The sequence below is a fragment of the Esox lucius genome, chromosome 7 (genome assembly GCF_011004845.1).
Source record: "Esox lucius isolate fEsoLuc1 chromosome 7, fEsoLuc1.pri, whole genome shotgun sequence".
NCBI classification, from domain to species: domain Eukaryota; kingdom Metazoa; phylum Chordata; class Actinopteri; order Esociformes; family Esocidae; genus Esox; species Esox lucius.
In genome coordinates, this window is record NC_047575.1 from 33,170,784 (window position 1) to 33,193,779 (window position 22,996).

Here is a 22,996-nt window from a genome sequence, read left to right on the forward strand (position 1 = left end):
CATTTTCATTTTCCACTTTGCCTGCAAAGTCAATATGAAAATTAAAATGCAATCATGTGATTGAATTAAAATTTTCATGTATTGGTATGCATATTCGCTGTCAATATTAAAATGTGAATGAAAAGCCATTTGGCATTTCATTTTCAAAGTCATGCTCTGCTTTATGGTTAACAAAATTCTAATGTTAATTCAAATGTGAAAAGTGAGAAATAGCGTCACCCTTTGCAACTGAATTTTCACGCTCTAACGTTTTCCTAACTCAATGAAAATGACGATATTCATGTTCTACGGCCCTGTCATTCTCTGAAGGCAGGACACTGTTTAACGTGCCAACTAGAAATAGGTAGGCTACAATCATAGATGTATGGGTACAAAGGCAACTGCAGGGCTAGTGCAAGTAATGTTGGATTACACAGACCATATTGAAAGCAATTTCATTTCCTGGTCAGGCTCATGACAGAATAAAAATTATAATTGATAATGTGGCCGAATTCTCCACAAACACTAATAATGATCAGAGAGAATTCAAACAGCAGTGAAGAGTTGACTCCGGATTGCTGGCCTTCTACGCTGAGTCGCAAAGAAAATAAAACATACCTCAAACCTGGTCAATAAAAAGAAAAGATTAAGATGGGCAAAAGAACACAGACACTGGACAGAAGAAAATTGTTATGGACAGACAGATCTAAGAGGTGTTCTGATCACAAAGAAGAACATTGGTGAGACACAAACCAAATGAAAAGATGCTGTCAAGCATGGTGGAGCCAATGTGATGTTCTGGGGTGCTTTGTGGTGGTGAAGTGGGAGATTTGCACAGGGTCAAATGGATCTTAAGGATGGAAGGCTATCACTCCATTTAGCAATCCCATGCCATACCCTGTGGATGGCACTTGATTGGAGCCAATTTCCTCCTGCAATAGCACAACTGACCCAAAACACAGCTTCAAACTATGCAAGAAGTATTCAGGGAAGAAGAATCTGCTGGTATTCTGTCTTTAATGGAGTGGCTGTTGTGGGAGCAGCTTAACTGTATGGTACATAAGAACTTCCCATCAAATTAATCCAACTTGTGGGAGGTGCTTCAGGAAGCATAGGGTGAAATCTCTAGAATGCCAAAGGACTGCAGGGCTGTAATTGCTGCAAATGGAGGATTCTTTGACAAAAGAAACGTTTGAAGGATACAATTATTATTTCAGTTAAAAATCATTATTTCTAACCATGTCAATGACGATATTTTCTATTCATTTTGTTATATTTCCTATTCAAACTAATTTCATGTATGTTTTCATGAAAAACAAGGATATTTCTAAGTGACTCCAAACTTTTTAGATGTGAACAATAAAGGCAGAAAACAAACCAACACTAGTCAGTCAAGAATTTCCATATGGGATTATTTTTAGTATATTGCAACAAAATATAGTAAAGGACAAAATATACTGAAGATAGATACTACACAGCACAATTTCCTACCAGGCAAGTGTCCACTGAATGTGATCATTTTTCTATTAAAGCCGGTTATAGTGCTTCAATGCGGTCAAATAAGGACTGTAGTGAGATCTACGAGCACGCAAATGAGCTTAACTGAGACTAGTTCTGACAGAGATTCTACTGTTGTGAAAACGTACAGTCCTTACAGCTGTCCAGATGACTGGTTTCAGACAATCTCTCAGGTGAAGAAACCAGAAGTCCTAGGATGGCATGCATACACATCCTCGATGGACATGAGGCTGGATGGAAGTACTGCAAAAATTTAAGAATGAGGTGAGCGGCGGCTTATTATAGAGACATTTAAATAATATTAACAGCTCTGGTGGACATTCCGGCAATTACCCTGCCAATTGCACACTCCCTCAAAACTTGAGACATCTGCAGCATTGTGTTGTTTGCCAAACTGTACATTTTAGAGTGGCCTATTATTGTCCCCAGCACAACCAGCACCTGTGAAATAATCGTGATGTTTAATCAACTTCTTAATGTGCTTCACCTGTCAGGTGGATAGATTATCTGGGACAAGAAGAAATGCTCACTAACAGGAATGTTTCAGTGCTCAAATTAAAAATGTCAAGAAATGTATTTAAAAAATCAACATAAAAGTTAACAGGTGGTGGTGACTTAGATTCCTAATTCATTGCAATTGTATTACAGCAGTTCTTTTTATGAAGGGCTTCTTCTGTTTTTGTCACCCAAACACTGCTACAGTGTAAGAGTTACTCTTCAGGATGCTGAGTTTGAGAGTATGATTGCTTTCTTTTACCATGTAATTATTTATATACTGTATTTAACCTTACAGAAAAAGTGGGAGCAAAGGGGTACAAGATGGGAAGCTGAAATATTGAGGAAAAGGAGAGAGGAACAACAAAGAGGAGAGAGTAAGAGAGAGAGAACTAGAAAAACAGAGGTAGGGTGTGTGGTACAGTCCTGGTGTCTGTTGACTTCACCAAAGACACTGACAGATTCAAGCTTTGTCTGCTATGGAGTGGATTCGAATTAGAGATGACAATCACTACTGTTGCCCCAGACTACCAAAAGGACAACAGTCTCCTCTTCAGACAGAGCCAGTACAAAACTCTGCGTACCAAGAAAAAAAGATCGTTCTTTGCAATGTTGAATGACTGAAATAAAGAAATTATGGAGAAAAGTGGCAAACTGTACAGAAATGGGAAATAACAGGGATAAAATAAAGGCAGAGCCAAAAAGCAATTGCAAAATATTGATAAAGCTAAATTTTAGCGCTATGTTTAGAGGGCATTAAAAAAGCAAGAGCAATAGAAATGAATGAGATGTGTTCCCCATGTGGACTGTAGTGAGTAAAGTTGTTCCTTTTAGCCATTTATTTTCCAATGTAAATGGCAATTTAGCCATCTCAAAATATCACCTAAAGCTGTCGAGCAATTTAGTCTTGCATTGAAGCTTTAATAGATTTTTATAAAAGTGCAATTTACCTCCAGTCCCCCTATAGCGGGTCTATTACAAATGTATTACATTTCTAAGTGGCCTCTACCGCACACGCTCTGATAGATTTGTTTGCCAGTACTGCTTCTGATCTATACACATCTGTGCTGGTGGAAAAATGAAATCAGCTGGCAGAACACATTATGGCCATAAGAGCCTGCTTGCTAACCTTTAAATGCACTGAAAAAATGGAATGCTTCTAAGAGTTAAAAAGTAAAAGATGGTCTTGGAAAGAAACACATAAATGGTATTTATCCTTCTAATACCTTTTCATTGCAGGTAGGCTGTAAGTGCTAGTTAAATTCCATTTACGTGCATGAAAAGACTGCTTGGAATAAATAAAGTAAACATTATTCTCAAGAGAAACTTAGTGCATTAATGTCTATTAATGCGCAAAGCGGAGTTGCACTGTGGCTTAGGTATGTTTGTTTGTAATGGGATTGTAATATGAGCATAAAGATTGTCTAATATTTTTGCAGTATTTCTGAAAATAGACACACCATGAGGAGTCACCTGATTTGAATATGTGGTTGTGAGAAAAACTGGGAAAAAAATATTTACTTGGTTCACAGAATCAGGGTTATGTGAGAAACCTCCAGTAGAAGCTTATTTTAGTTGTAGTTAATCTCTCATGGACAGATTGTTGTGGACAGATTAATCTCTGTGTAGGCTCTCATAGAAGTTTTAGCTTTGCTGCCCTATGAACATGTTCAAGAAAGACCTGGAATTTTACTCCAATGGATTTTAAATGACTGCTATGCTCATGCACTGCTTAAGGTTTTAATGTTGTGTTTTGTTTTATTTCATTTTGTGTTTTACAATATTTCATTTTTTCTTGGCCAGTACTTCAAAAAGAGAGGCAAATCTCAATATTACTTTCTAGTTAAAGAAAATAAAAAATTCTATTCATTAACAATTTCCACAATAATCCGCCACAACAATATCAAAATAGTCCAAAAACTGCCAATCATTATACAGTTTATTCCTTTTGAGGATAAAAAGGGGATTTAAAATAGATATATTTAATAATAACAATAATAATACATTAGATGTATTATTTCTCTGAGCCCTATTGTTCTGGACTTCAGTACTGGTGCAATTAAGGCATGTTGCTAAATAGTCAGAAGAGATAACAGTTAGGGCTATTGCTACATAGATGCTGCTGCCTAAGTAAAGCAGCTAAAATAAAATTACTCTAGTATTTGATACATTAATTTGATTGGCTAGTGTAGAAGAATAGGCAGAGATGCTGAAACCTGGGTAGAGTTTGCACTGGAGGGAGCAATAATTTACCTTATGTGATCCTGAGTCATTTGAAAAACAGTTTAGAGCAGTCATGACTATAAACGACTGTAAATTGATGCCATATTTAAGCAGAAAATGATTTGGAAAAAAATAAGTGAAATGATCAGTATTTTTTATACAGTACTTGATTGAAATGGGCCCTGCGGAAATATCATTTATTTTATAATAAAACGTCCAAATACCTTTCTGATGCATTTCAAACCCTACTTACTTTTGGTTTAAATGCTATGAAGAATCTAACCTTTTTTGGACCTTTCCACATTTGAATGTGTTACAAATGAAAAGAAAAATGTATTTAATTGGGTGTTTTCACATTAAAAAAAGCACAAATTGTTCTCAATTTATTAGAACTATGATGCCTGAAGGAGCTGTTGTGTGACCAAATTGTATTTACAATTCACATAATTAGTTTTAATTGAGTCCACCAGTGTGCAATGAAGGTGCTTAACATGGCTTCAGGTTAAATCCACATCTCTGGAAGGTCCCACAGTTGGTGAGTAAAATTCCTCAAAAAAAGAAAATAGAGATATTTAATCAAATCCACAAGATTCCTTTTTTTTTTTTTTTTTAACACCAATCAGGAGTAGGATACAAGATACATTTCCAAGGCATTTAATTTCAACAGTAAAGTAGATTGTTAGGAAATAGAGAAATTATGAGAATAAGTCCAACAGGGCTTATGACAGCCACTGTACATGGTGGTTTCACAAAACATTGTTTATATCCAGATATGGTCACAGGCTGGAAACGTTTGGGAACACTTGTCTTACTGTGATAGTAGATTACATGAGTCTAACAATGCAGGACACAGCTTACTACGACACCCACTTCTTTCGTGTCAGTAGAATGTGTTTCTAATCAGCAATGTCATTAGGTCTTTGATCTTTCATTTAATCCAATCAGATAGCATAATTGAGCACAATGCCTGTGATTACCCGGTCTTGGGAGATTTGTTCCAATTGCTCTGAGAAAGGTCTGTCAGAGACTTTGACTGCATTTCTAGCTCAGGGCTGCTCAGCTCAAATGGCAGTCGTAAAGAGGCTGTTAAGGTCTATGCACTAGAGTCTGTAAACTTCCCTGTTTCCCAGAGACTGACACACTTTTTGTTGGCCTGACCACAGCTAAGGATGTTCTCAGGAAAGTCCCTGGTTAAACCCTGAGAAAGGAATAAATCTGAAGTCATGTCAAAGTTGATTTTGTAAAATAAAAAAAATAAAAAGAAATCTGACCCTTTGGTCTAATCAAAATTGCATTTAAAACATTTCTGACTCTGTAACTCCCCACTGACCTTTCATGAGGACATTTGAGCAGAGATCTGTTGAAAACAACCTGTTTGACCAGAAAACTACCAGTTGGGCAGGTTTCTCTGATAGTTGGTTGATGCATGCTGAGGAAAAGTTTAAAAGTAGTGGATCACTGGCAGAGTAATATCATCATTATTTTATAGTCCTATAAATTGGCATTGCTGAGAATGTGGAGGTAACTGTGAAAACAAGAGATTAAAAGAGAATTCAGCAATCATTTATGTAAGAATAGTTGCATGATAGCAATTCAGTAATTGCAACAATTAGGTTATTCAATTATTTTTATTGTATTTTCTTGACTCTCTTTCTGCTCCCCCGTAACTCCTCACTCCACATCAATAACACATCTAACTCACCTTCCCCCACTGTGCCTAAACACTTTACATCACATCCCTTTCCTTACCTTCAAAATCTTAGAGGAAAGTAAAGGTCGAGAGGGAAATATAGAGAAAAACAAATAGTAATAATATTTCTCTGTACGCCTCTCTAGCATGCTTCTTTAGCCCTGATCTTGTTAACATTCTGATTGTGCCCATGTGTAGATGTTTAGACAATTAGAAATGAATTAACCCCTCTTAGGGGCATTTATACACTGTGTTGTGTTTAACTAATGATTTTCTTTTGTTGCATATTGAACACCTTTCCAACTTGTTTTGCATATTCTTGTACAAATATGGCATGATTCATATGTTTGAACAATTTTCAGTAAATTCCACTATTCTGGCTTGCTGCACAGCTGTGGAGTTAGCTTTGCTAATGCTTTTTGCTTGCAAGAGTTGGTTAAAAAGTACTTTGGCTAAGGAACATCTATCTAGATAATTAGCAAAGATGTTAAACTTAACTTAATTCACCCTCACCCAGTGGTTAAATTGAGCCGGGGTAGAAGCCGTAGATAAAAAATGCCAAAAAAAGACAAAACGTTGCGAGCCAAACAGAACAGATTACTAAATTGCAAAAACGGGAGCTAGGAATACAATCTCATGAAAAACTATGATAATGTAAGGCAAAGGAAAATGTACGGGTAATTAAAACAATGTGTAACATCGTTGGCAAGAATACAGTATTTGTGAATTCACTTGAAAACAGTAAGTAGTCAGTCTCCAAATTGCATTGTGGCTCAACAAGAACACTAACATGTTGCCTAACACGAGGAAGACAGAGATGGCACTTATGTCATAAGGCAACATGTATCATTGGCCTCCTGATAACCTAGCTACCAAATGTAATTTAAATATGTTTCTTGAGAGAGAAAGCTTTGACACAACATCCTGGGTGGTCATTGCCTATATTCAATATCTTTATCATTGGGCAAGTTGATTCCACTGGAAAGTTTATTTAGACAACCATATAACCCTCTTTGACCTAGGCCATAGAGCTTAGGCTATTGGTTGCATTCAAGAGCAATTCTCTTCTTGATACTTACATAGGCACCTCCATTTTGATCCAGTTATGTTGGGCAAAACCAGAAAGCCCAATTCTGATCCAATAATTCTGACCAATCACATCAGTTATTTTGCCCAAGATCTGAGTTACTTTGATTTGATTAATATTCACTTTGTTAGATCAGAATGTGTGCATAGAGTCCAGTGTAAGCATATATGTAGTAAGTACTAAACAGTTATCATTGTAAATGTATTCAATCGACCATGTCAGGTGTAGGTTAACTAAAATCTCTCTTTAGCGATTCACTTTGATCAGATGTGTGGCTAAGGACCCTTTTCTAGTTAATGGGTAACCAAGCACGACAATTACTCAAAAATGGTTTTAGTGAAAGCGACCATAACATTCTATGGGAGTGACCTTCTTAAGTAAAACCAGTTGTCATCGTCAGATTTTAGCAAATAATACTATTGCAAGGTTTGGCTTTAATTTACATTTGATAATTTAAACACTTGTCCATTACATTCAGTCTAGCCTGAGCCAGCCGCTTCATGTTAAAAGAAATACTAATAGCCTAGAATACTAAGCGCATTGTTGATTTAATTTGCCAGCATATTATAGTTGAAACATTATTTGATAACATGTCAAACAACAACGTCACGACGTAACGGTTAGTGCTAAGTTGCACAGGACACATGGGGGAAGGTGATGTGGGCGATGATTTGTGGATACACTTAGCCCATTAAGCCAATGCCTAATGTACCAGAAATTTCAGAAAGCTATTTTTGTCTAACAAAGGCCAAATTGTACACTTTGTTCCACCAGACCTTCCATGCATTTGGGTGGAAGTATCTGAGAATGGGATTATTCATTGGGAGACACACCTCATTCAGGGGAGGATGAGACTATACTACATGAGTGTGAATGGCTGAATGGATGGCAAGAGAAGCCATCTGTCTGTACCGCTCTCTGCTTTTTTGTTTGAGCGTATTAAAATATGGCGTCATTGTCACCCCTCAGGAAACACAAAGGAGTTCTGTAATCCCTGGCTCAGACGGAACAGGATACAGCACTAGATCATGATAAGATTGTAGGAGCAACAAGAGAGTGGGAGAGCGTCAGAGAGAGAGAGGGAGAGAGTCAGAGAGAGAGAGAAGGAGAGAGTCAGAGAGAGAGAGGGAGAAATAGAGAGAGAGGGAGAAAAAGGGAGAGGAACAGAGGCAAGATGACAGGGAAATGGGAGATAGAGATGGAGAGTCAGGGGGAGAAGAGGAGAAAGACAGAAAAAGGTGGCAGAAAGACAGTGCGGCTGAATCTTTGAAATAATTGTGGTAGGTGACAGCAGTTGGGTGTGAGGAATGCCAGTGACAGGTGTGTGTTGCGGTGGGAGAAGGGAGCCTGGCCCTGGCCCCTCCAGTCATTATTATTAATATTTTTATTATCTTATCAGGAATGTCTGAATGGCTACCGGCAAGTATTTCTCTCATTCCCTCGCACTCTGGTTCTTGTTTGGCTGCGAAAAGACACACATACACGCACACGCATACACACAAACACTCTCTAGAGGTGTGTCAGATAATATATTACAGTGGGTGCTACATAAATAAGGGGTGTGTGTCAGAAGTGGTGGTGTTTCTGGTGTGGTAAGGGTTGCGGGTGTGTTGGGTGCGTTGGGTATACCCACATACACACACGAACATCGCAGGCACACAGACATCAGGAGGTGGTGGGGAGTGATACATTACCTGCAGTGGCTTCAGGGAGGAAGATGGTGGTGGTGGTGGGAGTGGTGGTGGTAGCTGTAGTGGGTATAGGGGTAGTGGTGGGGGCATCTGGATGAAGAAAACAAATACATGACAGACAGGGAAAATAATGAGTAAAAACATGGAAACAAAACACACAATGAAACAGACCTTGGGTTCAAATACTGCTGGAAAGTACTCTTAGTGTTAGCTTTAGCATGCCTAGAGTGCCACGTGGAGTCGCAGTTTTGAGACTACTGTACTGGTCCATGAAGCCAGGATTAATCAGGCATGGATAACATATTTGGAATTAGTTAAAATAGGATTTGAAAGCAGGACTCCAAAGAAAATAGGATTGGTGATTGGTACATTATTGAATGAAAGTGTATCTCAAAACCAGTCATAGACTAAGCTATATAAAAAAATCTGTTAAGCTAATAAGCTGAACATAGGTACAACAAGTACAAACACTATGGTGTAATAGGCCGTTCAAAAATATGGTCTGATGTCATTGGCAACCAATTGGCAATGATATTACTGATAACACCCCTTGCTTATGAAAAATAAGGAACAAGAGAGCTATGTTTAACCCCCTAAGGAAAGGTCTTCATAAATATATTAATTTATATTACCTGAAGTAAATCAGATGAAAAATAAACTTGAAAATAACACTGAAGTCTAGTAAGATTTTATGCTCAGGCATTCATTGAAAGTAGTTGGGAAGCAGTTGCCTTTTCTCAAACACATCTACAAGACCTGTCCTCATTGTCATATGGCTAATAGATGTTAAAGGGCCTTCACATTTCCCCTTGGGACAACTCAAGTAATTACCATGTATATACCAACTCGATATTACATAATTTGACAATTTTATTGATACACGCCTAGCATGTAAAGCACTGGAGATTGGGCTGTGCACAGACTGTGTTAAGGATATAATGTTTGTAAAATATCTATACAATAAAAAAAAAATCCAAGGTTTAAATGGGGGAGGGTGGCAAAAAATGAACCCAATGGGTAATAAAAAATATGATGAACATGGTGATGTAAATACAATGTCCAAAACACAAACAATAAAACAACTAACAGTGGTGCGAAGTGAGGCTAGAAGGATGGAGGGAAGGACATCTGCGCACACATTTTCAGCTGAAAGACATAAACCCTCATTGCATTTTCATTTGACTTCATAGGTGGACATCTAAAGTGACATTCTCTCAGTCGGAGTGGTGCTGCTGCATTGATAAGGTCTTTGGGCTTGTCACTGGGCATACTGCTCAGATTGCCTGAGAGGGTACTGAAAAAAAAAAAAAAAGGGGGGGATGTGTTAAGTGTTAAAGGATTGCCGAGAGTGATTGGTTGTGGCAGCTTTTTCCGAGGATGAGAGGAACGACAACCAAACAGGTTAATGAAATGAGGGGAAATGGGGGAAGAGTAAGAAAGTGGGATGGAGGGAGAGTGAGAGTTGGAGCCAAATAGAGTAAGAGCAAGAAGACAGAATTCTCTGTTGTGCTAACAGGCATGAGCGGTGAGGTGCGCCTGCTACCACAAACTGTTAGCCTGTCTGTCTCCGTCCAGCCAGACAGATGCCACAGTGTAAACATCTGTGGAGGTGAGGGGAATCTGGCAGACAGTCCACCTATCGCACCGCACCCTCCCTGCTTTCCATGTTCTGTATCAGAACATCACAGCACTTTCTAACATAGAAATGATATGGAGGATCAGAGAGGCGGTTGTGTGTGTGATGAGCGTGAAATGTTGTCTTTAATCTAGGGTTCGTAATCACAATTGTTTTCCAATACTTCAGTTGGGAATGTTTTTTGCCATTAAATTACTCAAATCAATGCAGAAATGAGGATAAGCATGGCCTCTGAAATGGATGCTTGCAATGCATTATGGAAATATGAGCAATTTCTTTTTCTAAACTCTGCAAACGACTTCATACATCAGCATTTTTTTATGGATGTCTTTGCATTATTTCTTTGTAAATAGTTCCACTGTTGCCATGTATTAATTAATGGTTGAATTATGCTATTTATAAAACAGCAAGTTTAAATTATGAAATTATGGTTGATCCCCCCTCCAAAAAAAAAATCTGTTAGTGCAGAAACATTATCCAAAATAATATTTAAATAAAATGTTTCACAAAATGTCTAGACATATCTTTACATTGCAATTAGCACAGAAAGTGAAATAAAGGCCACGTAGATATTGGTGAACTACCCCTTTAAATTTGAGTTGTTTTTGTGTGTTTCATAAAATGTCTAGAGTTTTCTTTATATTGCGATTAGCAAAGAAAGTGAAATAAATAAAAACATTTGTGAACTTGAAACTGTTTTCAAAATTGGCGCTACTGAGCCAAAAAGGTCCCTTAAAATGTAATTCCATCAAAACCACTAGCTTTCAAACGTGACATTCCATGGTTACCTGAGGTATGACAGTAATTCAAAAGCAATGTATAGTTGACGTTAGCTGCTAAACAAGGCAATCTGTGAAGAACGGCCTCAAAAATATATATAACTTTGAAGTTAATTAATCCATTGTGAGAAGCAATAATAATAATATCCTAAACTTACCTTGGAAATATGAATCATTTATTTAAATAAAAATCTTCTAAATCAATGAATGTAGGCTACAATAATGGTAATACCTACGCAGTGACAAGCATGCACTGGCTGGCCTGACATTTAAAATTAAATGGAATTCACCAAACATTAAGAACATTATCACCCAGTTCCTATGCTTTGGAAAATAACGTTAAATAGCAATGCTATTTTCACTCAATGATACGTGAACAAAGTAGGATCTCTACGAAATTAAAATGGATTGGCCTAGAGTACCTTCTGCTAAATACAGTTTCACTGGACCCTCACTGACCATTTGAAAAAAGTTACCATCACCTATACCTCAAATTCTTAATTTGTAAATCACAATATGCCTGAACCAGCAATGATGGTGAAATGGGGTGAACTGGGGAGTTTCAAGGGACTAGAATATTTTTTATTAATAATAATACATTGAATTTGCAAAGTGGCTTAGGTAGGCTTTCAAAAGTTGCACACATGCTTATAGGGTCTTGGGAGAATGTTTACTTTTTTAACTTACAATGTTACAGTAGGAATAATCCTTTCATTACTGCACAAATGATTGAAATGACAGACTATTGTAACCCTGACAAATAACGACTTCAAGACAATGACCATCTCTTGAATCCATTAATAATTTGGTTAAATAATTTGGAAACATTGCGCATGCCTAGTTTGGACAACAAATTTGCTGTATGTTTCCTGTATACACATTTATGGTGTGAATGGTGACATGTCTATCAGAGCAGAGTCGGAAATATCACATGAATTAATCTTATTCTATAAGCGATTAAGGCAAGCACACTTCTCAGTTGTACCACATAGCAACATCCACACTTTGAACTGAAGTTTAAAATGTTTCACATAACATGAGCCTATATTGGGAAATAGAAAATGCATGTACTGTCGCATCCCTCCCTGTGATAGATATTTTTACATATTGCAAAGTGAGGCATTCTTGGTGTTGACTAGGATTGTGGGCGAAAAGATTTACGTCATGGCGGACTTCTTTTTATCAGGGCTGATTTGGGCCCATAGCACTCTAAGCAAAAGTAGTGCACTATAAAGGAAATATGGTGCAGTTAGGAAAGCAATCAAGGCCATTGAACTACTTGCCAATTTTTTAATGACTCCATAACACTTCCAAAGGTAAAAACTGGAGTAAATAAAACAGATGTGACAACAGAGACTAGCATGCCAACTCATATTTAACCCTGACCCTAACCTAACCCTAACTAATTTGGTCTGCTGGTGCCATATCACTACAGTCCTTCCTGACTGAAAAGCACATTATTTTAATGACACAATCAAACATTGTGATCATATCACAGTCGGCAGCGTTCCATCTTTCCAAATGTTCCTACACATCAACATCACAGAGCCAGTGGCCATCTTGTAATGTATCCATGGGTCACCTTCCTTCTACTGGTCCAGGGTGCAGTATGTATCTGTGGCACTTTCCCTCTCTCCAGGGGGTATGAGTGGACCAGTTTTTGTGACATATTTGTCCAAGGGAGAAGCACTTGAAGAGATTTGTGTTTGGCATTTCAATAAAGTACTTTTATGGATCACGGGTTGTCGGTGCTCAGTTGTTAGCTGCCCCAGACTTCACGACTGATTCACTAGTCGTGCCTTGACAGGGCAGTTGCTTTCATATGTTTTTTTGGAACAGTGCACCCATGTTGATTACCTTTTCCAAAGGTGGGACAGTGAGATCTTGGGGAGTAGTAGGACGATATGCATCTACACTGACAGAGGATGTCAGTTGGCTGTTAATAAATGAAAAGTAGATTGATTAGTTGTTTAATTAAGTTAATTCATCTTGACAGTGTAAATATTTAAACTGTACTGCATTTCAGTACCTTTTATCAAAAAAAGTTGTATTTCATTATTCTGTTTGTTCTTTGGAGGCCATAAAATATATTGGGATTTGGGAGCTGACAAAATCAAACTTGGCACTGGCGCTACTTAACTGTATTTATCCTGTAATGGACTATGAGGGCCCAGCAGATGTTTGGGATCATTGGAGTCAATAGCTCATTAAAAAACCTGGCAGCGATAATAAGATCTATACTTTCTGTTTTCTACCCTCCAAAAAGCATAGAGGTTTCCTACTAAAATCAACGCTTCACAGTGACCACTATTCGAGTTGTGTTGTATCTTAGGCTGAGGATGGAAACTTAATGACTTTCAGAAATGAGGAGCTCTAAGTTAGTTGCCTTGTTGAATTGGTGTGGCTTGGTTTCAAGGGCAGACTATGAACAAGAACCAATATCCTGGACCCAGAGTGCTTGGAATACTGGGACAGTCTGAAAGACAGAATATCCTTCTTCAGTCAAGCTAAGTGTTAACGAAATCCAGAGTGTTACTTCCTGTGTCTCTTGCTTTTATTGACTTAGACAGCAGACTATTAACACACCTCTGGAAATTAGCTTAGGTGGACATGACACAGCAGAGAAACAGACATAGGGGAGGGTCAGGGAGAGGCTGGCACATGGATAAGTACCATCATTTTTTAGACTACTAGAAACTGCAATTTTTATCAATCATCCATATCAATATATCACGTTTCTCCATTAAAACCCTAGTCAATTATGCCCACAAATACTTTATATAAATATGTATTTGTAGACATTATAACATTTTTTAAATATAAATTAAATATAAATATTATATATATATATATTTTTTTTTTTCTCTGAATGTACACACCCATTCCTAATCCCCTCCCACTTATCCCAATTTTTTCTACCCTTGTCTGAGAAACCTGAATGCCAAGTGTAGACCAGATTATTCTGTTCACAGAATGTATAAGCAGAAAGAGAAATCTAAATGTCCATAAAAAATATATATTGTGTTGCCAACTGAGTTTATGGTTATGAAACAGAAAAGCTGAACTATCCATTCAGTCTCTAGCATGCACACCCAACAACTAATACTTTGGATTATAGAAGTAAGTCTGTTTGGACAGGTCTCCCTAGCACACATGGATTTTTTGTAATCCCACTCTTCTTTGCAAAAGAGTTCAAGCTCAGTCAAATTGCAAAGGAATTTTCTGTACACAGCAGTCTTTAGGTCAGTACACATATTTTCTATTTTCTATGATTGAGGGACAGGCACTGCCTGGGCCATTCCCGGACAGTGATCTTTCTTTTTTGCAGGCCATTCCTTGGTCATTTTTCAGTTTGCTTTATACAGTGGGGAGAACAAGTATTTGATACACTGCCGATTTTACTGGTTTTCCTACTTACAAAGCATGCAAACCTGTTCAAGAACTACAGGAAACGTATGATCTCTATAATTGCAAACAAAGGTTTCTGTACCAAATATTAAGTTCTGCTTTTCTGATGTATCAAATACTTACGTCATGCAATTAAATGCAAATTAATTACTTAAAAATCATACAATGTGATTTTCTTGATTTTTGTTTTAGATTCCGGCACTCACAGTGGAAGAGTACCTATGATAAAAATTACAGACTTCTATATGCTTTGAAAGTGGGGAAAACCTGCAAAACAAATACTTGTTCTCCCTACTGTATCATTGTCGTGTTGAAAGGTGAATTCCCCTCTATTTTCTACTTTAGGGGGCAGCAGAGTTTGCGCCAAAATATATTGAGATTTGAAACCACAGATTGTCACCTCTACCCTAACCAGAACCCCTATATCTGGTGAAGAGAAGCTGACCCACAGCATTAAGCTGCCGCCACCATGCTTGACAGTAGGCAGTATACTTGGGTGATGAACCATGTTGACTTAGCGACACACATATCTTTTTCAATTAAGGACATCATGTTCTACCTTAGACGCATCAAACCATAACACATTTTCTCAGGTGGTATTTGGGAGATTGAATGCAGGCATGAAATGGACTCACACTCAGCACTTTACCACACAGCTCAGACTTTCAGGTCGCCATTGGTCTCTTGTTCACCTCTCTGATGACCTATCTCAATGGCCTGTCATCAATAATGGACTTCCTGATCTTTGCAATGTCCTGGTGATGCCACCAAGACACTTCTTGCCTCCATGACTTAATCTCTGCAGTAAGCAACCAAAAAACCTTCAAGCAATACCATGGAATAGCTTCTTTGATTTAGGTCTAATCAGAATCATTTCAACTGCTGTCAGGTGATAGCAAATTACCTTGATAAATAATATCTAATGTGACAGGTTAAATCTGAAAAGAGTTACAACCCCCATTACAAAGGCTGCACATACCAATGCAACCATGACATTGACAGTTTTTTAAAATATTTTATTATTTAATACATATAGGTCTCAATAGGCACTAAGTTCTCTGAGTGCAAAGTTAACATATGCATTTGCTTTAAGATTGATTTTCCCCCAAAAAATATTGGTAAATATCTTTATATGAGAGTGAAAGTGCCTTGGGTGTTATTGTGCATAAAAGCAGATTCTTCAAAATGTGCCAAGTTTTCCATGTGTAAAAACCTTTGTTTAATTTTCATTATTATTTACTGCTATGACTACTTTGTATCCAAAAGACTGGGGAGAATATTTTATAGTTTGGGAATATCTTTCATTACCTCTCACATCGTACTATGCTTACCCTTCCCATTATAGATCAGCCGGGGAGGGGGGGGGGGGGGGTCCTAAAACACTTGGTTGTTCCAGAGACTGTACTGAATATAGAGCATATTTTATGATTTGAATGGACTTACTCATGAGTTTGTACCTACAACCATTTGGTCATAGCAATTTTCTATGTGACAAGACAACCATTGCCCTCAAAAACACAGTGCAGTATTTAATGTTTGATTATTCAAAGAATATTAACAGTAAAACCCAAAAAGAAAACAGTAAATTAAAAGTATTTCTAGAGTATATTTATGTAAACAGTATCTCACAAAAGTGAGTACACCCCTCACATTTCTGTAAATATTTGAGTGTATCTTTGCATGTGACAACACTGAAGAAATTACACTTTTCTACTATGTAAATTAGTGAGTTTACAGCTTGTATAACAGTGTAAATTTGCTGTCACCTCAAAATAACTCAACACACAGCCATTAATGTCTTAACAGCTAGCAACAAAAGTGAGTACACCTCTAAGTGAAAATGTCAAAATTGGGCCCTGTTAGCCATTTTCCCTCCCCGGTGTCATGTGACTTGTTAGTGTTACAAGGTCTCAGGTATGAATGGGGAGCAGGTCTGTTAAATTTGGTGTTATGGTTCTTACACTCCCTCATACTGGTCACTGGAAGTTCAACATGGCACCTCATGGCAAATAACTCTTTGAGGATCTGAAAAAAAAGAATTGCTGCTCTACATAAAGATGGCCTAGGCTATAAGAAGATTGCCAAGACCCTGAAGGGGTGTCAGCCTGTCAGTGCTCAGACCATACGCCGCACATTGCATCAAATTGGTCTGCATGGTGAAGGAAGCCTCTTCTAAAGATCATGCACAAGAAAGCCTGCAAACAGTTTGCTGAAGACAAGCAGACTAAGGACATGGATTACTGGAACCATGTCCTGTGGTCTGATGAGACCAAGATAAACTTATTTGGTTCAGATGGTGTCAAGTGTGTGTGGCGGCAACCAGGTGAGGAGTACAAAGACAAGTGTGTCTTGCCTACAGTCAAGCATGGTGGTGGGAGTGTCATGGTCTGGGGCTGCATGAGTGCTGCCGGGCACTGGGGAGCTACAGTTCATTGAGGGAACCATGAATGCCAACATGTACTGTGACATACTGAAGCAGAGCATGATCCCCTCCCTTCGGAGACTGGGCCACAGGGCAGTATTCCAACATGATAACGACCCCAAACACACCTCCAAGACAACCACTGGCTTGCTAAAGAAGCTCAGGTAAAGGTGATGGACTGGCCAAGCATGTCTCCAGACCTAAACATTATTGAGCATCTGTGGGGCATCCTCAAACGGAAGTTTACTCACTTTTGTTGCCAGCGGTTTAGACATTAATGGCTGTGTGTTGTGTTATTTTGAGGGGACAGCAAATTTACACTGTTATACAAGCTGTACACTCTCTATGTTACATTGTAGCAAAGTGTCTTCAGTGTTTTCACAAGAACAGATATAATCAAATATTTACAAAATTGTGAGGGATGTACTCACTATTGTGAGATACTGTATATCAATTATTTAAAGTGTCCTGTGCTTTGGGCTGTTTATTTCAATACCACACAATTGCTGGAGTGAGCTATTCATATTGGAGAGAAACAGGCAGAAGAGCAGCAAGTAATCCCGTCCGATCTCCCAAAGGCCTCTATTTTGCTCTGAAGGTAGTAAATCTGTGGAAATGTCTAGCCAAACATTTTCTTCCTGAGCCCTTAGAATCTCAATAATAGTGTATCCCCTTTAGTTTCCCATGTCCAAGGCAAAAACAGATTGTAATGGATAAACGGAAAATCCCCTCCTGTTACGACTAGGCCTGTCAATAAAAGGTAGAGGACAAAACACAGGTACAGCTTGTGTTTGGACCAAAATCCTTCCTTATCTTACTCAATATGACTATCATTCCAGGGTTATAAAATATGTGCAGACATGGGGGAACTGCGTTAAACAACTGAACAATAAATAAAGTACACACATCTCTTCTTGCCAAAAGAGAGCTGGGGTTGGGTGATCCCCATTCAAACCTAATGAACAGCACCGGGATGTGACCCCACCCCCAAATATCTCTTAGTGTGGCACCATCACATGCACAGCAATGGGATGGTGCTTGGTGCTCAACACAAAATTAGGCACAACCCTAACTATCCCAAATCTGCCAGCAACACAATATGACAAACGAGACTGATGGGGGTCCATTTTCACTTAATTAGGATGAGAGGAAAACAACGACCATCTCTGGCAATGGCACTTAGATAACGATGCACACCTGCAACAAATGTTTCTCTAACACATTCAAGGAACGGACAATTCCATATTAATAAAAGCAGTGTCGTGTTACAAGGGGAATGTCCCTTGTGGTGACCATTTGTGTTTTGAACAGCGTACTTTCATATGTTCACCAAGCCGTGTTCAATTTTGTTGCAGAGAGACACAGGGACACCTTTTCAAATTAGGCACATTCGATCGGCTAAATCAATGCTGACTAGCTTCGTGAGAAGCACAACATTTTCCAAATTATGCAGTTTTCTTTTATTCAACCATAAAAACGGAGAGGGGCTTGGCGTTCTAGAGCTGATATTTGTGACACTTTCATGTTTGCAGATTGGCACAGATCTGTGTGTCACTGTAGCCAATAGCTATGTCAGACATGATCTCATAGTCTACCATTGATCTCAGGCTATCTGCCTTGTAAATTGAAACGCCAGCTGAGGCCCTAACCAGAAGGAAGTATTGGACCCTAGAATCTAATGAAAGCACACAAGACCCTGGTTATGGAGGTTGGAGGAGGGTGTCAAGAGGAGAGAATTTACAGCTTCATTATAATGGCTGGCTGATGGGACTGGGTCTGGCTGTGGCAGGACTGCACATGTTGTCTCCAGTTAAGCTCCCTGATCGCGAGTTACATCTGATGCGTGGCGAACAGGATGCTATCTTACCTTGCATGGCTGCCTCTCGACACTAAACTGTTGTCATCTGGTTTGGGAAAAACGAGTTCCCCTATACTAGGTTGGCCGGGGTAATTGGACACAATGGCTGTTTATATGCATCAATATTGGAATTCTGTTTTTGCTTTTCCCAGCCAGTGTGTAGATCAGGGAAAGGCTACCGGACCCATGGGAAGGTTGCGTTACTGTATAAGAACAAATTACTATTATTATACTGCATTCATTCAAAAGGAAAATACTTACAAATAATAATGTTATTAACTTAATAAACATTTCTGCAAAAGTACCAGCATACACACATGTTAAAAACAATTAGAATGACAGCACAGTAGACAATGAGCACATGTACGACAGCACAGCACACAACAGGACTAGGAGGAGACGTGATAAGCGACACTCAGCAAGCAGACATAAGCAATAGCACAAAAGGCAAGGAAACAAAATGGTGGTAAAATAGAAAACAATTACCACACATCTTACTGTACATAGTACAGACAACAGGGAATGTGGTTAACCACATCTGGGGATTGTATTCACACTTGTGATTGTTCTTTAGCCATGTCTTTAGAGCATTTGCAAAAGCATGGTAGGCATACATTCAGTGTGTTCTGAGCTCTCACTGAGAACTTTCCATCAAGAGATGGAAAAGAAATTCCATCAAGAAATTATTCTGAAAAGGTAATTAAACTGTGACACAGTGTATTTGGTTGAGATATGGAAAACATAGCGTTTACAGGATCTGACCAGTAATCCCCATGCCAGCAAACTGAAAAATACAATAAAAAAACTATATATTGTTCTCTCCTTCAGAAAGACACTTGACCCTAATTCCTCAAGTTCATCTGGGTCTGGGAAAATAGATAAAGGGGCCGAATGGCCGAATCTGAACTATGCCTTTAAGACATCAGGAGAAAACTTTAACTTCTCATCTGTAACGAAGACCTCATGGTTAATGGGATGAAAGGCTTTCTTTAGGTCTAGCACACAGTCCCAAACACCCTTTTTCCAAATTATATTTCCCGTTTTCCCGGAATAAGCAGTCGGCCGTTTCTGTGAAGTGGTTATCTTTGAAGTCAAAATGCCTAGAATGTATTTACAAGGGTTTGTTGATGCTCTGCTACACACTTTTCAGGAACCTTACACTACAATACAGTGAGTATGCTGAGGGAGCTCCGGTTGCAAACATCAATGAGGCCGTCTGAACCGAAAATGTTGTTAACAATTATGTCAAAATTAAAATGGGCCCATATTGATTTCTTCATTTGATTTTATAATTGGACCTAAATTGATTACGAATAATAATAATAATGTTTTTCTGTGCGCCCCTCAGTTGAATTAAAAAATCCCGGTGTGGCCTTCCAGCCAAAATGTTTGCCCCCCGGGTAGATACATGCTATTAGCCACAAGAACTGCTGGCTAAGCTTGACTCAGGTTTGGCGTTGGTGTTTGGGATATACACTGTAAAGCTCATACTCCCAACCAGATTAGGGGTGCATATAGCCAACAGAAGTAATTGATCTTCTGTGTTGATGCCGATACCAGGGGTGAGAGGAGGAAATCCCCAGAAGCATCACAGCAGGAGAGAGGGGTGTGGAAGTGTTATGGAGCTGAAAGAAGAGCAAGAGCGACATGCCGCAGGGCACAGCGCAATAAACCCGGAGCCAGAGAAGAAGGGGGGGGGGGGGTCGTCTTTATTGGGTAAGCGCCGGGTCTTGAAACTGGTGAAAGTCCTTAGTTCTAGGTCTCATTCGTCTGCATGGTCCCAGCGATTTCTTTTACTGACAGGCTGCTTGACAAACATGGGTCCCAGGGAATGCATTCTTCCTAACAGTAACCAGGTTAGTGTCAGTTGCCCTCCCGGTGCTCTCCATCACTTAGTTTCACAAAAGTCGGGGAAACAAATGTATTATAGAGATGTTTTTCCTGTAGACTGAGGGGAGGCGGGATGTAGTTGGGGCCAATTTTGATGCTTCTTAAATTACTGTATGTGGGCCTCAATGGGTTCAGGGGTGAAATTCTATGGGAGGTTTTATAGAGATGGGAAAAAGCCTATTACACATTTCCAGACCACTCTAACCTAGAGGATACTGAGGCCCCCACTGAGCATTCTGGGACGTTAATGGCTTCAGTAGATTTCCTATTGTAATTTTCCCCCGACTTAAACAGCAGAAATGTGCACTGTAGTGAAAAGCTATCATACCAGTGAGGGTACTAACTGAAATTAACACTGTTTTCGACAAAAGGTTAAGATTTCGATGTCGCTTACATCTCTCTTTACCTCTTTGTCTCCATAGTTCTGCATTGTACACTGACATGTGTTGGTAGTTTCTCGCAGTAGGATGGAAGGTAAAAGTAGGGCGAGCACAGGCTCTCTCATATGCCCTGAGCGGAGGGTCAAAATGGGGAGAGAATTGTACAGAAAGCCCAGGTGCAATTCCCCAAAAAATCATTCACTCCCCAAACTGAGCTAGGCTGGATTTTGGAACCCAAGCATGAAAGAGAATCAGGGTTTACCGATACTGTCAGACATTGTCTGTGGCATTGTGACTGTCATAACATACATTATATGTAACCCAGAGTGTTATGCATGTCTAGACCATGTGCACTGTTCCACTATGGAAATGAAACCCACAGCCCTGGTGGTGCAAGCACAATGCTCTAACCAAGTAAGTAAGGTATGAACATGCACAGACACTCACAGACACAAATGCACACACACGCACGAACACGCCTTCTGTCTGAACAGGATATAATGTCCAAGCAGGAGAGTCCATATTCAGTGCATGTTTATTGCTATACAAAAAGTCAACTAATGTTTGCCAAAAAAAATACACCTGGAAGCACCTGTCAAAGCCTGTCAAAATTGCTGAAAAAAATGTCCATGGACGGATCAGTCAAATAATGGATCTTTCTAAAACAGCATAGGTCCTGCTAACGTTCCTTCAAAGCAATATAAGAGTAACAAATGAAGGAAGATATATATATATATATATATATATATATATATATATATATATTATGTTATTTGTTCACACAAGATATAATTATTAACTAGGATCTCTTACCATTTAATGACAAAACATGCAAACGATTTACCAAATCAGAACGTGAGTCTGCAGTTTTGTACAGCAAATCACATGTTTAAAAACTGAGATAAAATACGAGACAATTCAAATTAATTTAATTTCATGAGCCCTGTTGTTTTATTGCGCTTGTCATTAGCAGTACCTCCAGCTCTTCCATTGTAAATAACATCTATTCAGCATCTTGTTGCTCCTTAAAAAAAGGTTATTTTCACTCTATTAATGTCCTCTGGAAGAAATAGCAGCCATTATGCTGCAGGCTTAGTAAGGCTCAGTAAACGATATCAGCAGAGTAAATTTGGCAGAGGGAAAATGGCCAGATTTGATGGTAATGTCCTGCTGGGGAGGAAATGTCATTGGAATCAATGGTATTGAACTGTGTTCAGATAACGCTGTGGGGAGAGAGAGAGGGGAAGTGAGAGGGGATGGGGGATAAAGGAAGAGGGATGTAAAGGGAGAGAGGTGGGTGGGTCGGAAGTAGCATGGATTTCTGAGAGGGATCAGACGAGAGCGAGCGAGAGGGGGAAAAGGATGACGACAGTTTGGGAGGATAAAGGCAGAGCGTGGTCTAGAAAGAAAGGGTGGCCAATACGTATGCACTGTAGACATATGGAAAATAATCAGGGGGAGGAAGGGAGGGAGGGAGCAATAAAGAGAGGGAGAAAAGAACGAGCGTTGATTGAAACGGCACGTACCATAGACGTAGAGGATGTAGTCGTCATACGACTCGCCCACTGAGTTCACGGCAAAGCAGCGGTAGGTGCCGTTGTAAGTCTTGTTGAGGTTCTCGATGTAGAGGTCGGCGCCAGTAATGAGGGCGTGTGAGGGCAGGTCATCGTCCAACTTCACCCAGTTGATCCGCTGGGGGCTACACAGAGACGGAAGACAGCAGTGTCACCCAGGATGAGATGCTCTTGCAGAAAATGATATTGTATTGGCTCTACAGGCGAGTTCCTGGTCACACGTTAGACCAGGATCTGGAATATTACTTGAATTTTATGTCAGATTCGGACCTTTTTTCCCCGCAACATACAGTTGGTTACTTTGAATCTGGCGACGTAAATTATTTACATCTCTAATCATTAAAAAACCCTTTATTTTTTGTTTCC

The 22,996-nt window shown here is 39.1% G+C and overlaps 1 protein-coding gene across 10 annotated transcripts in view; it reads right to left on the minus strand.

The window, feature by feature from the left end:
- Window positions 1-22,996, minus strand: part of cadm1a (cell adhesion molecule 1a) — a 403,137-nt gene that overhangs the window by 43,864 nt on the left and 336,277 nt on the right. For 4 of the 10 annotated variants that reach the window (XM_013134623.4, XM_013134621.4, XM_013134622.3 and 1 more), the window contains 2 exons: window positions 22,583-22,755; window positions 8,687-8,773 (listed from right to left, as the gene is read on the minus strand). In XM_013134623.4, the coding sequence (XP_012990077.1) occupies window positions 8,687-8,773; window positions 22,583-22,755 (260 nt within the window). Of the gene's footprint in view, window positions 1-1,651; window positions 1,741-4,692; window positions 4,764-4,983; window positions 5,414-5,545; window positions 5,645-8,686; window positions 8,774-22,582; window positions 22,756-22,996 lie in introns of those variants that run through there. The other 6 variants (XM_013134625.4, XM_020048544.3, XM_020048548.1 and 3 more) reach the window with 4 other exon arrangements.